The 15,127-nt window shown below is 44.3% G+C and overlaps 1 protein-coding gene across 1 annotated transcript in view; it reads right to left on the bottom strand.

The window, feature by feature from the left end:
- The window catches only part of LOC126198743 (uncharacterized), a 213,109-nt gene that overhangs the window by 154,074 nt on the left and 43,908 nt on the right, over positions 1-15,127 (bottom strand). Inside the window, exon 3 of the mRNA XM_049935293.1 lies at positions 50-167. Coding sequence (XP_049791250.1) covers positions 50-167 — 118 coding nt within the window. The remainder of the gene's footprint in view (positions 1-49; positions 168-15,127) is intronic.

The raw sequence follows: 15,127 nt of genomic DNA, 5'->3' as shown, positions 1-15,127 counted from the left end.
GGGCAGTGGCTGAAGTCTACGGTCCGTAACCGAGATATGCGGTACTTACTCAGGTAGGTGAAACAGTATTCGCAGCAGTTGCAGACGTCAGGATAGGGCATGAAGACGCCGGAACCGTTGCGGCACTCCTCGGCGACTTTGGGACATTCCGTCTCAGTCAGCTGTTCCTGTTCAGATGGTAAAATTAAACCTTATCAAACAACGAATACGGCACGCTTCATGTTTAAATGGTAAAGATATCTCTAGTTTGTAGCTGTCCAAGTTACGCTATTATCTACTCATAATTTCTATAAAACTAACTCAAAGTTAATAAGAAGGACATTTTAAATTTTCTCGAAATCTGGAATTAATGTCATTACTTACACCATGATAGTTTCAAGCGTTAAACATCATTAGCAGCAAATAGCAAATTAGTGCACATTACGTGTTATCCGGCAAAACCAACTAAACACTCGGGTAAGGTGCCAGTGCTGTCGTGTTTACTCCTTATAAACTGGGTGAGGGGAGGTGGTAACGGTGAACTCTAGTATTCTTGCACTGGAACACTACAACACGCTACACGTGTATTCTGTCGGCCAGTGCAGTTTGTAGCACATCAGCTGAACGATGACAAGCACTTCTGTTTAACAACATTTATTCGTAGTGTAATGTACACTACTGGCCATTAAAATTGCTACACCACGAAGATGACGTGCTTCAGACGCGAAATTTAACCGACTGGAAGAAGATGCTGTGATATGCAAATGATTAGCTTTACAGAGTATTCACACAAGTTTGGCGCCGGTGGCGATACCTACAATGTGCTGACATGAGGAAAGTTTCCAACCGATTTCTCATACACAAACAGCAGTTGACCGGCGTTGCCTGGTGAAACGTTGTTGTGATGCCTCGTGTAAGGAGGAGAAATGCGTACCATCACGTTTCCGACTTCGATAAAGGTCGGATTGTAGCCTATCGCGATTGCGGTTTATCGTGTCGCGACATTGCTGCTCGCGTTGGTCGAGATCCAATGACTGTTCGCAGAATATGGAATCGGTAGGTTTAGGACGCTAATACGGAACGCCGCGCTGGATCCCAACGGCCTCGCATCACTAGCAGTCGAGATGACAGGCATCTTATCTGCATGCCTGTAACGGATCGTGCAGCCAAGTCTCGCTCCCTGAGTCAACAGATGGGGACGTTTGCAAGACAACAACCATCTGCACGAACAGTTCGACGACGTTTGCAAATGGTTCAAATGGCTCTGAGCACTAAGGGACTTAACTGCTGTGGTCATCAGTTCCCTAGAACTTAGAACTACTTAAACCTAACTAACCTAAGGACATCACACACATCCATGCCCAAGACAGGATTCGAACCTGCCACCGTGGCGGTCTCGCGGTTCCAGACGGTAGCGTCCAGAACCGCTCGGCCCGCCCCAGCCGGCGACGACGTTTGTAGCAGCATGGACTATCAGCTCGGAGACCATGGCTGCAGTTACCCTTGACGCTGCATCACAAGCAGGAGCGCCTACGATGGCGTACTCAACGACGAACCTGGGTGCACGAATGGTAAAACGTCATTTTTTCGGATGAATCCAGGTTCTGTTTACAGCATCATGATGGTAGGATCCGTGTTTGGAGACATTGCGGTGAACGCACATTGGAAGCGTGCATTCGTCATCACCATACTGGCGTATCACCCGGCGTGGTGGTATGGGGTGCCATTCGTTACACGTCTCGGTCACTTCTTGTTCACGTTGACGGCACTTTGAACAGTGGACGTTTCATTTCAGATGTGTTACGACCCGTGGCTCTACCCTCCATTCGATCCCTGCGAAACCCTACATTTCAGCAGGATAATCCACGACCGCATGTTGCGGGTCCGGTACGGGCCTTTCTGGGTACAGAAAATGTTCGACTGCTGCCCTGGTCAGCACATTCTCCAGATCTCTCACCAATTGAAAACGTCTGGTCAATGGTGGCCGAGCAACTGGCTCGTCACAATATCCCAGTCACTACTCTTGATGAAGTGGTATCATGTTGAAGCTGCATGGGCAGCTGTACCTGTACACGCCATCCAAGCTCTGTTTGACTCAATGCCCAGGCGCATCAAGGCCGTTATTACGGCCAGAGATGGTTGTTCTGGGTACTCATTTCTCAGGATATATGCACCCAAATTGCGTGAAAATGTAATCACATGTCAGTTCTAGTATAATATATTTGTCCAATGAATACCCGTTTATCATCTGCATTTCTTGTTGGTGTAGCAATTTTAATGGCCAGTAGTGTATATGAATCCCCATATTTTCTGGAAAAACCACTGGCCCGTTTAATTGTGGTTGCTGTGTCTGCCAGAGACACGAGACACAACTATGCACAAAGGCTAGCCTCCATAGAGGCACAATATAGTTGCTGTTGGAACCCATAGAGAGCCAACAGAACACGGGCTATGTTATGCCTCTCCCATATATCACTCACACAGTTCCCAAATGGACATCAATCTGGTAAATGCGGATATAAGCAGACACATGGCTTCAGTCACTCACAAAATGAAGGCATCAGATATGGACAACCAATTTGGTTTGTGGCAGCCTCTGACAGCAGCACAGCTATTGCAGACGACGCAGTCAATGGGCCGACATTCGTCCGCGCGCTACCCCGCGCAAAAGTACCGTTAGGCCAAAGCACGGCAACGATGTGGCGCCGACGGGCACACAGGACACAAAGAGAGACACCAGTGCGAGCTAGCCGCTGTTACACGACGGACGTCTGCATCGTTCTGCGATCCCACCAGCCGCGATTCACGTGCGTCGAGCACAATGCGCGATCCCCACCGTCGCTTACGCAAATCGAACTGACGCCACTCGTTCGCTACGTTTCTTGCGCCCGCGAATTAGTCATCCGCGAGACGACAGAACATTCGCACGCTCAGCTGGACAATCGTCCATTATCTTCCGTGGCACGAGTCTGCACTGCGCGCTCGATCATTGAGGAGTGTATACCTTCCCGGATCAGTGGTCGAGCCATTCACCATGGTCACGCGATCGCCGACGTGGACATTTCCAGTGTAATTATTATAACTTTTTCGTGTATGTACAGGGTGTTTCAAAAATGACCGGTATATTTGAAACGGCAATAAAAACTAAACGAGCAGCGATAGAAATACACCGTCTGTTGCAATATGCTTGGGACAACAGTACATTTTCAGGCGGACAAACTTTCGAAATTACAGTAGTTACAATTTTCAACAACAGATGGCGCTGCAAGTGATGTGAAAGATATAGAATACAACGCAGTCTGTGGGTGCGCCATTCTGTACGTCGTCTTTCTGCTGTAAGCGTGTGCTGTTCACAACGTGCAAGTGTGCTGTAGACAACATGGTTTATTCCTTAGAACAGAGGATTTTTCTGGTGTTGGAATTCCACCGCCTAGAACACAGTGTTGTTGCAACAAGACGAAGTTTTCAACGGAGGTTTAATGTAACCAAAGGACCGAAAAGCGATACAATAAAGGATCTGTTTGAAAAATTTCAACGGACTGGGAACGTGACGGATGAACGTGTTGGAAAGGTAGGGCGACCGCGTACGGCAACCACAGAGGGCAACGCGCAGCTAGTGCAGCAGGTGATCCAACAGCGGCCTCGGGTTTCCGTTAGCCGTGTTGCAGCTGCGGTCCAAATGACGCCAATGTCCACGTATCGTCTCATGCGCCAGAGTTTACACCTCTATCCATACAAAATTCAAACGCGGCAACCCCTCAGCGCCGCTACCATTGCTGCACGAGAGACATTCGCTAACGATATAGTGCACAGGATTGATGACGGCGATATGCATGTGGGCAGCATTTGGTTTACTGACGAAGCTTATTTTTACCTGGACGGCTTCGTCAATAAACAGAACTGGCGCATATGGGGAACCGAAAAGCCCCATGTTGCAGTCCCATCGTCCCTGCATCCTCAAAAAGTACTGGTCTGGGCCGCCATTTCTTCCAAAGGAATCATTGGCCCATTTTTCAGATCCGAAACGATTACTGCATCACGCTATCTGGACATTCTTCGTGAATTTGTGGCGGTACAAACTGCCTTAGACGACACTGCGAACACCTCGTGGTTTATCCAAGATGGTGCCCGGCCACATCGCACGGCCGACGTCTTTAATTTCCTGAATGAATATTTCGATGATCGTGTGATTGCTTTGGGCTATCCGAAACATACAGGAGGCGGCATGGATTGGCCTCCCTATTCGCCAGACATGAACCCCTGTGACTTCTTTCTGTGGGGACACTTGAACGACCAGGTGTACCGCCACAATCCAGAAACAATTGAACAGCGCACCGAGCGAGGTGGCGCAGTGGTTAGCACACTGGACTCGCATTCGGGAGGATGACGGTTCAATCCCGTCTCCGGCCATCCTGATTTAGGTTTTCCGTGATTTCCCTAAATCGCTTCAGACAAATGCCGGGATGGTTCCTTTGAAAGGGCACGGCCGATTTCCTTCCCCATCCTTCCCTAACCCGAGCTTGCGCTCCGTCTCTAATGACCTCGTTGTCGACGGGACGTTAAACACTAATATCCTCCTCCTCCATTGAACAGCTGAAGCAGTACATCTCATCTGCATGTGAAGCCATTTCTCCAGACACGTTGTCAAAGGTTTCGGGTAATTTCATTCAGAGACTACGCCATATTATTGCTACGCATGGTGGATATGTGGAAAATACCGTACTATAGAGTTTCCCAGACCGCAGCGCCATCTGTTGTTGAAAATTGTAACTACTGTAATTTCGAAAGTTTGTCTGCCTGAAAATGTACTGTTGTCCCAAGCATATCGCAACAAACGGTGTATTTCTATAGCTGCTCGTTTAGTTTTCATTGCCGTTTCAAATATACCGGTCATTTTTGAAACACCCTGTATATTGCTGTGAATAAATGTATTGTACGTAACCACATGTATCTCTGTCACCTGTATCTGTAGCTTGGACTTAGCGCATGGGCATGACAGTAAGTCGGCCTGCAATATGACATGTTTGAAAGCAGCAAAAAACAAAGGATTGCTCGCTTTAGGCTCATATTCGGCAGGCCGCTTATGTACTAGCTAAAATGAAAGACTGTAAGATATATGGACTCAACACTGCTTCATTTTTGAGAAAAACACTGCTGTATTGGAGATCTACGCAAAGGGAAGCGGAAAGCCCTCGGGCATCTCGCACAAGTGTGCTGTCTACATTGCCCCTGCACATCCCAGCATTGCGAGCTCTCCACGGCGCAGTCACGATCGGACACCAGGCGGCAGTGCAAGCGCTGGCAGCGGCCACCACTTCCGAGTGATGAGTGACCTATTAGCATCCGCACAACACTTGACAAGAAAACAGTATCAGGCGTATTCCACCACTGGCATCTATGAAGGCCAGCACATGGACTTCATGAGCCAGTTCTTCTGCCTTTGAGAGTCTCTCCTGGCCTCGAGGAGGGTGCTACTCACCTCATTATCTCAATGAAATTACACTTAAATCAATACCATTAGCTGCTGACGGGTGTTGATATACATCAACAGGGACAGATGAAACTGTGTGCCCTGATGGGATTCTAACCAGGGATCTCCTGTTTACATGGCAGACACTCTGTCCATCTGAGCCACCAAGGGCACAAACGATAGTCTGACTGCAGGGATTTATCGCCGGCACGCTCCCCATGAGACTCACATTCCCAACTTATAGTCCACACACTACATTCGTAGTGCCCCTGCAATTGTACCCATCACTCATGGCAGACAATCCACCGAGTCCTGTAAGAGATCAGGTAAATCGTGTGCATCTGCACTGAAGAAGGTCATCAGCCAGTTAGCATTCCAAAAGAACAGATGCCATCTTCACATCGTTTAAGGCTAACTGGCTGATGACCTTCTTCAGTGCGGATGCACACGAATTGCCTGATCTCTTACAGGACTCGGTGGATTGTCTGCCTCGAGTAATGGGTATAATGGCAGGGGCACTACGAATGTAGTGTGTGGGTGTGGACTATAAGCTGAGAATGGGGGTCTCACGGGGAGCGTGCCGGCGATAAGTCCCCGCAGTCTGACTATCCTCTGTGCCCTCGGTGGCTCAGATGGATGCCGGCACAGTAGCTCAGCGTGTTCGCTCAGAGGGCTGCGTGCTCTCTGTAATAAAAAAACTGAATCAACGATCAACTTGAACGGATGTCTTGTGACGTCCGCCCAAACCCAACGTAACGAACTATATCGAACAAAATGAGGAAAACGAAAAGACGGATAGAACGTCTGTCATGTAAGCAGGAGATCACGGCTTCGAGTGCCGGTCGGAGCAAATATTTTTAACTGTCCCCGTTGATGTATATCATCGCCTGTTAGTGGCTAATGGTATTGATTTGATTGTAATTTCATTACTGAATCCGTGCAGTTGTGTAACTGCCGCTGGGTTTCCAGAATCAGTCTGCAATATTGAAGCCTCGAAATAAAGTTTTTGACTTTGCGATAAAAACAAACATGACGTAGTTGGCACACAAGTGCGCAGCTTGGCTGTATTGCTTTCGACATGCGAGTCGGTTGATCCTCGTCGCCTATAAACATGAGATCACATACGACGATATTAGGCTATCCAGTCACAGTAATGCGACCACCCGTCATTAGCCTTAATAACCGCCTCTTGCAATGCGCACCACTGCAGGATGTCCAGGAAGAGAGTCAGTGAGGTGATGAGAGGGATGTGGAGACCTGCCGACTTTTGTGCCGCAGCCAGCAGTGTTGGTTTCTCGACTGAGGATCCGTTGCACGAACAGCCCAGTCCCAAATATTCTAAATTGGGTTTCAATCCGGAGAATTTGGTGGTCCAGAGAATGCGGTAAGCTCATACTGTTGCTCTTCGAACCACGCACGTATACAGCGAGCTGAGTGACTTGTTGTATTACTCGTATTTTCTTTGTAAATGCCATCGTACCGAGGAAAAACAATCCGGATGTAAGGGAGCACATTGTCCCCAAGGATAGACACATATTCGTGTTGATCCATTGTACTTTCAACACTGCGGCCCAGTCAGCAATCCTGATAATCTAATATATAAGAAACTATCAGCCTCGATTGCGGTAATGAAACCAACCTTTACCTAGGTTTCAGCCCAAGTACATATGTACCGCATTTTTAAAATGTGACTACGCCTATTCAGGCTGTTTCAGTTTTATTTCTAGATCATGCCCTCATAGACATGTTATACAATCAGGTATATCTTCTGAAGAAGGCTCAATTACTTGGGTTGAAACCTAGGTAAAGGTTGGTTTCATTACCGCAATCCAGGCTGATAGTTTCTTATACAGGGTGTTACAAAAAGATACGGCCAAACTTTCAGGAAACATTCCTCTCACACAAAGAAAGAAAATATGTTATGTGGACATGTGTCCGGAAACGCTTACTTTCCATGTTAGAGCTCATTTTATTACTTCTCTTCAAATCACATTAATCATGGAATGGAAACACACAGCAACAGAACATTTGCACTGAAATTGGGATTGACACATTGTTTGATCCATTGTGCCTTCCACAATAACGAGATTACCCAGGGAATGCCAAGAAAACATTCACTAGACCATAACACTCCGTCCTTGTTTGCTTTCAGACGTTCCACGCCATACAAGCCAACGGACATCTGTCTGATGGAACATAAAACGTGATTCAGCTCAAAAGGTCACCTGTAGCCAGTCGGTGGTCTTCAGTTGCAGTACTGGCGGCAAATTCCGGCCTTTGTCGCCAGTGAACAGCAATTACCCTGGGTGCATGCACCAGGCACCTGCTGCAGAGGCCCACACGAAGCAACTTACGCTGAATGGTCGTTGAGAAGACACTGCTGTAGCACCTTGATTCATCTGGGCGGTCAGTTACTCAACAGCTGCACGTCTATGCACCTCTAGAGATCTCCACAGCCGTCGTTCATCCCTATCATCTATGGCCCGTGGTGCACCACACTTTCCTTGGGGGCGGTTTTCGAAACCGCCATTTTGGCATGTGAGCCGTGGTAAAAATTGCTGTTTTGAAGAGCGCGCCGCAGCGCGTAGTGTGAAGCGGTCGCCCTCCGTTTCTAGCGGTGGCGCCGCTGAGTCAATCGCAGCTTTGGTGTCTCCCTCTGGTGAGAAAGGGGAAAGGTTGCTGTCCACGCGCATTTAAGGGGCGCTATGAGCTCGCCAGTCAGTGTGGGTCAGTCTCTCGTCCCCTTGTCTCTCGTCCCCTTGTCTCTCGTCTGTACTTGTGAGGCAGTTAGTGTCTGTCTGTCGTCTGGAGTACTAGTATGTCTTTCGTTCGGATCAACCTTTAAAGCCGGCAAAATGAGAGTCTTTCCACTCCGCCAGTAAGAGAACTCAGCGAGTGGTCGCCCGGTCGGGTCTTAGTTCCTGTATCCGAGTCTGCGCGTTAGGCCGCCAGTCTGCTCGAGTTTGCTCAGGCAATGGTCATTGGCGGTTGGATCGATCGGTTGGTCGGTCGCGCACTGAGACACAAGATGACTTGTCCGTCTTGAGCGTCGGCGCACGTGAGTCCAGTGGGCCGCGCCGTACAGCGAGGGATAGTGGCTTCGCGGTCGACACGAGAGCAGCAGGAGTAAACCCACGACATCGGTCTGGCTGGTGCGAGCTGCGACGCCGTGAGACGGGAGATCGGCGCGCCTTCCTGCGTCCGTTGAAGCGGCTGGCAGCGGACGGTTCCGCAGAGCGATTTGGGGGTGCTGCGCCAGGTCTTCTCGAGACATCGCAGTTTATTAGAAGTGATTGGTGATATGTTGTGTGATTTAGTCTTGTTAAATTCTGTTTTCTTGGTCAGTCTCTCGTCCTCAGCTTTCTCGTCTGTCTCTCGTCCGCATTTGTTAGGCAGTTAGTGTCTGTCTGTCGTTCGGAGCTGCCTCTGTCATGTTTGTCGGATTTGGTGTGTTAACGAATTTATTGCTTGGAGTGTAACGGCCTAATTCCTGAAATATGTTTTGATCTTGCCTATCATATTGAGAGGCGGTATCTGTGTACTGTAGAGCATCTTAACTTGTTTGGCCAACCTTGTAGAATTTTACATAAGATTGCGTTCAATGGGCTTTTATTTAAATGATCATTTTAGTATATAAAGTTACCACCCTTTCACTGTAAGACTTTTCTTAGAAGTTAAAATCAAGTTGTACCTTCGGTGGCAAGGTTAATATTTTAATTTTTAGTGTTTTGTACCATTTTCATCCCTCCTACGGGGGTACATAGTTTTTGTGCTCGTTTAAATTGTTAAAACTTTTAGTTTAAAGTAATCTGATGTGTTGCGGGTTTGCACCAGTGTAGTCTTTCAGAGGCTGTTGTGAGCGGTCGTAACTAGGGCTGTGTCAAAAGGGAGCGGCAAGGTTCTCTGCCCGAAAGCTCATACAGTCCAAACTTGTTTCTTTCTGCCTCTGAATAAATTGTAGCTTGATATTTAGAGGGTGCTTTCTGATTATAATTTTAAATATGTTTCTTTTAAAAAATGCTTTTAGGCACTATTAAAGTGAATAAAATTCCCATTTGCTAAAAGGAATCTGGTTATGATTTCATCAGTTACTCCCTGGCAACTACTTCCACGCTTACATAGTGTGATTAAATGTGTTAATGTTCTTGATGAATCACTAGTAAATAAAATAAATTCTTAAGAATATTCTTTGAAAATAAATCACGATTCAGCATGCATGGTATACAAGGAGTCCCACTCAAACCTCCCTGACTTCAAGGACCCAGGGGAGAGAAACCACAGTAGATACGACAATGAAAAATGCACCACATTGTAAAGCATCTCAAAGAATTTATATTCCCACGTCAGGAGTGCCAAGTATCGTTGCCAGAGTGCAACATGGTCGCAGGAAGTGAAAATGACGACTCCACAGCAGCGCTACAAGTGTAAGTAGGCTGTTTATGTTTTCTTATTGGCAACGTTACGTAGCGCTCTGTGCTGTGTGCAGTCTGTGGCTAGTTAGCATTGTTGTCTGCCATTGTAGTGTTAGGCAGCTGGCTGTGAACAGCGCGTAGCGTTGCGCAGTTGGAGGTGAGCCGCCAGCAGAGGTGGATGTGGGGAGAGAGATGGCGGAGTTTTGTAATTTGTCATGAACTGCTATATATATTATGACTATTAAGGTAAATACAGTGTTTGTTCTCTATTAATATCTTTCATTTGCTAACTATGCCTATCAGTAGTTAGTGCCTTCAGTAGTTTGAATCTTTTATTTAGCTGGCAGTAGTGGCGCTCGCTTTATTGCAGTAGCTCGAGTAACCAAGATTTTTGTGAGGTAAGTGATTTGTGAAACGTATAGGTTAATGTTAGTCAGGGCCATTCTTTTGTATGGATTTTTGAAAGTCAGATTGCGTTGCGCTAAAAATATTGTGTGTCAGGTTAAGCCCAGTCACGTGTATAATTGTTAATAAGGGGACGTTTCATATGTCGACCCTTAGCCTAGGATACCTCACTGGAATCTTCTGATTTTTTCTTGTTGTTTGTGTAATTAGTGTAGCTTTTGTTTATTGCTAGCGCGTAATTGTAGAGAAAATCTCCTTTGTAGTTGCAGTCTTTCATTGTTGTACAGTAAAACAGTTGTGGCATGCATGTAGATTTGCACAAAGTATTTCGCAGCTGCAATTAACTACATATTATTTTCAGTGCTATGTTAATGTGTTCTCTTATTTTTGCTCTTCAAATTGTGCTTTTCTGTGTTATCGTGTGAAATATTGTGACAATAATGGCGTGTGAAAAACGTAACACTAGGCTCCAAAGTAAACTGAGAAATAATAGTGACGACGAGCGTAGCTTGCCAGCAACACTGTGTAATGAATAAACAGACATTCAAAGTAGTAATTTGGTAACTGTGCATAGGGAAATGGAGCGGGCGTCAAATAATGGCGTAGACAATGAAACAAGTAGTGAACAGGGAAGCATTATCGATCGATCGGTCGGCAATAGCTCGCCTCAGGAATCCGAAATGACACGATACGATCTCGCAGATACTGTAGATTCAGGTTTTGGATCCTCACCGTTTTCTCAAATAAGTCAAGACACATTTTCTGCTTGTCAAAATGTGAACGTTTCCGGTGCAAATTCACTGCCGAAAAGCACTGAGGAACATGTTCCAGACACCAGTGCATTGTTATTACAATTAATACAACAAATGGGACAAACACAACAAAAGCTTCAAAAGTTAGACACAATGGAACAAAATCTTCGAAAGTTAGACACAGTGGAACAAAATCTTAAAAAGTTAGACACAGTGGAACAAAATTTTAAAAAGTTAGACACAATGGAACAACACCAGAGACAAACACAGCAACAGTTAGACGCAATGGAACAAAATCTTCAAAAGTTAGACTCATTGGAGCAAACTCTTGAACAAACACGTGAGGATTTAACTACTGAGTTACATCACATTGAATCGAAATGTCAAAAAGGCTGTAATGACGTAAAAACACAAATTTGTGAGCATTTCCAACCTATTTTTTCGCGTCATGAAAATGCACTACAGAATCACGAAGCAGCCATAAAAGAACTGCAAACTACTGTTCATGAAAATCATGAGACCTTGCAAGCTAAATTTGACTCAGTTGCATCTACTGATTCGGTTACGCAACTTGCAAAAACTCAGGAAAATTTAAAGGACACAGTAGATACTCTGAAACTTGGTTCAGAAAAACACACTGAGGAAATAGGTACACTATCGGATAAAGTAGCAGAACTTTCAGATCAGTTCACTAACTTATCTACAAAGGATGATCTGAATGACACAACACCTGTAGCCTTCACTGACACTGAAGAGTATGAAGAAATTAGAAAATTCAAACAAAATCAAAATCAAATCAATACACAGTACAAAAGAGAAATCCGCGAAGTACAAGATCAGCTGACACAGGTAATACAAGAATTACGTATTTCAGAGGGCACTCGCGCCCCAATACGGGAAGAGGGACATAGAAATACGGAACAACCACAAAATAATAACACAGGACACTTCGGAAATTATGAAAGAAATTCGCAAGGCACACCGAATTTTGAGATGGAACCGCCGACACGACGTAACAATGACCGATATGCTACTCGCCGACACGATGATTTTGACTATAAGCTGTTCATTACTACACATAAATTCAAAACGTTTAAGAATTCTGCCAACGACATTCAGCCACAAGCGTGGCTCCATCAATTCTCTCATTGTTTTCCTCCCAACTGGTCGTTAGAGCACAGATTAGAATTTATGTGTGGCTACTTGGAGAATGAACCAGCTGTAAGAATGCGATCGGTCATTCACGATTGTCACAGTGAAGGAGAATTTTATCATGCCTTCCTCTCAGCATATTGGTCTCAAGCTACACAAGACCGAGTAAAACATAGCATTATAATGATGAAACATTTCGAACAATCTGAATTCTCCAGTCTTGTGAAATATTTTGAAGACATGTTGCACAAGGATCAGTACCTGTCAAACCCATACAGCCCCTCAGAACTCATCCGCATTTGCTTAATCAAATTACCTGAACATTTACGACATATTATTTTGGCAGGACGTTGCAAAGACGACATTGAAGCTTTTCAGGGACTGTTACAAGATCTGGAAATTGACACTGACAATCGCGGAACGCAGGAGCACAACAATTACAGATCACATCCGTCACAATTCCGTGACGACAGAAATAATAACTGGACACGACAAGTTTATTCTTACAACGCAAATCGTGACCAAAACAGACACCACCCATATGACAACCACTGGCAGAGTAATAATAGTTACAGAGAAAGATCGCATTTCCGTAATAATGAATATGACAGAGATTACCTTAGAAACAGACAATATGGGAACCAAAACAATTATTATCAAGGGAGACAGAATAACTTCAGACGCAACAGTTCAGCGCGCAGTTACGATTCAGGAAGAGATTCTCCACCACATGACCGACAAGAAAGAAATTATGAAATCTACCGACATGACGACAGACGAGATAATCATAACGACAGACGTGAATTTCATCAGAACTGGCGGGATTCTAACAGAGCTGGGCCCTCTCGGCAAGGCGAATGTGTAGAAGTTAGGTCTCCTAATCCCAATAACAACGCGCGCCAACAAAGAGACAGACAATGACTCGCGCCGCAGGCACCCACGTGCGCCGGCTGGCTCAGAGAAAAATAACATAGAAGCCAACCTTGAGAAAAATTCCAGTGTTCTTTACTGACGTATACTGCATGATAATTGCGTTAAAGCTGAAACTCTGAGTACTTTGAAGAGTAAAAGATTGTACCACATTTCAAATGTAAAACCGTTTATTGAAAGATAATCTGCTTTTTAACTTAGTCTTTGCTATAAAATTTTTTCACTTTACATTACTAGTATGCTTTGTTAGAAACTGTTAACATGCAACAGTGTTTGAAGTTAAATATCCAGTCTAGAACCTAGAGAACTTATTTAAACAGAAATTACGAATGCATTGTTATAGTGAACAGATGACACAGTGGTTAGTTTATGTGACAACTACACGGTTTTATCACGACGCTACTAATGAGTGACAATTTACAATGTTGCTTTTGCGGTGTATCTGTTTTATATCTGCACAGTTTTTCTGAATTCTTCTGGAAAGTAAAACAGGTTTTAGTAGTAACTTTTGTAGTATAGCTACAATGAGACAGGGTTTTTCGTAGCACAACAATACGTTACAGTACAGTACTTTCTTCATCACAACAATAAGCATAATAACTACGATATCTATACACAAAGCATTTCACTTTTGTTTATGATGAGGTAAGTACATTGACTTCTGCAGAACTTAGCTTTCGGAGGACGATAAATACGAGACTTCCACAGAGATTATCTTACAATATGACGCACAGTTTAGCGCTACAGTACACGTATATGAGTGATTAATTTTGTACTTAAAACATTTATTTTTTAAAGATATTTGAAGTACAATGATACAAAGGTTTTCCGTGATACATTTCATTCCGTTGCTGTAATCTGTAACACCTGAGGGTATAATTACATTAATCCTCAGGGCGGTACACGCTTACTTTGTGTATCATGTGTTTGGCAAGCACAAGGAGCCCTAGCTAATATGGTATTTGCTTATACAACTTTACACATAGGTACCATATTTCTCTAACACAGAATTACACAGCTATCTGATTATTTACCTGAGAGAGACAAACATTTATTTTACTACATCAGTGACAGACGTTTACGTAATTACACCGTTGGATAACTTCACACTTACGAAATTGTATGTTGTTTGTACTTTGTGGACTGTTCATATTTTTTCAGAACCATTGTGATACTATGAGAGCTTTGAATGATGTATTTGGTATGGGATCATGATTTTTAAAGTACGTTTGAGGTAGATGACACTATTGAAATGAGCAGAGAATTTTTTTTAGGTTTTGAAATTAGAAAGCTACGACGATTTTGAGATTTGACTGAGGTGTTATGATGTTATTTTTACGATGACGATGTGTATTATGCTGTTGAGGTATGTTTATGATCAATAAGCTGATGCTATATGAGGAATTTGATTATGCTATGTATTTATTATGATAAAGTATTGTAGAAGCGTCGACGAATATGTATATGAGCAATAAGGTAAGGAATAATGAGTAGTGGTTAGTGACACTGACTTGTGAAAAAGGATGTTGGAAACCAAGAATCATACTTTAAGAGTTATGAAATGTGTGTAAATGCGTGAATGTATCACAATGCCGGCGAAAAAATTTTTTGACGCTGTTATATTTACAGGATTTTGTTTCTACAGATTTGTAACCCAAATTCTTGACCTGTAAAATATTTGTATATGAGACTGCCACTGTAGCGGAAACTGCTGTCGTAAATATTTCCGTACGAAAGTTAAGTGACCACCTGCACGTAATGCGTCGCGGGCACCCAGCTGTGTCAGACGCCTGGAGAAAAAGCCATTAGTGTGTGCCAGAGGCACAGGTAGAAAAAAAAGGGAGGCCATTACCCTCGCTATTGACGTTCCTTTGTAGAAAGCATCGCAAAAACGACACGGTGGCACTTGAAAAAATATGATTACACTGTGGAGCTCGTAATTTATGATATTTACTGAAATGAAATGATGAGAAACATTTCACATCTATTGTCTTTCTAGTTGAAAGATTGTTTACTGCACTATGAAA

Source organism: Schistocerca nitens, chromosome 8 (assembly GCF_023898315.1).
Source record: "Schistocerca nitens isolate TAMUIC-IGC-003100 chromosome 8, iqSchNite1.1, whole genome shotgun sequence".
Classification (NCBI taxonomy): Eukaryota; Metazoa; Arthropoda; class Insecta; order Orthoptera; family Acrididae; genus Schistocerca; species Schistocerca nitens.
Note: the sequence above shows the minus strand (reverse complement) of the source record. Positions and strands in the feature narration are given on the sequence as shown.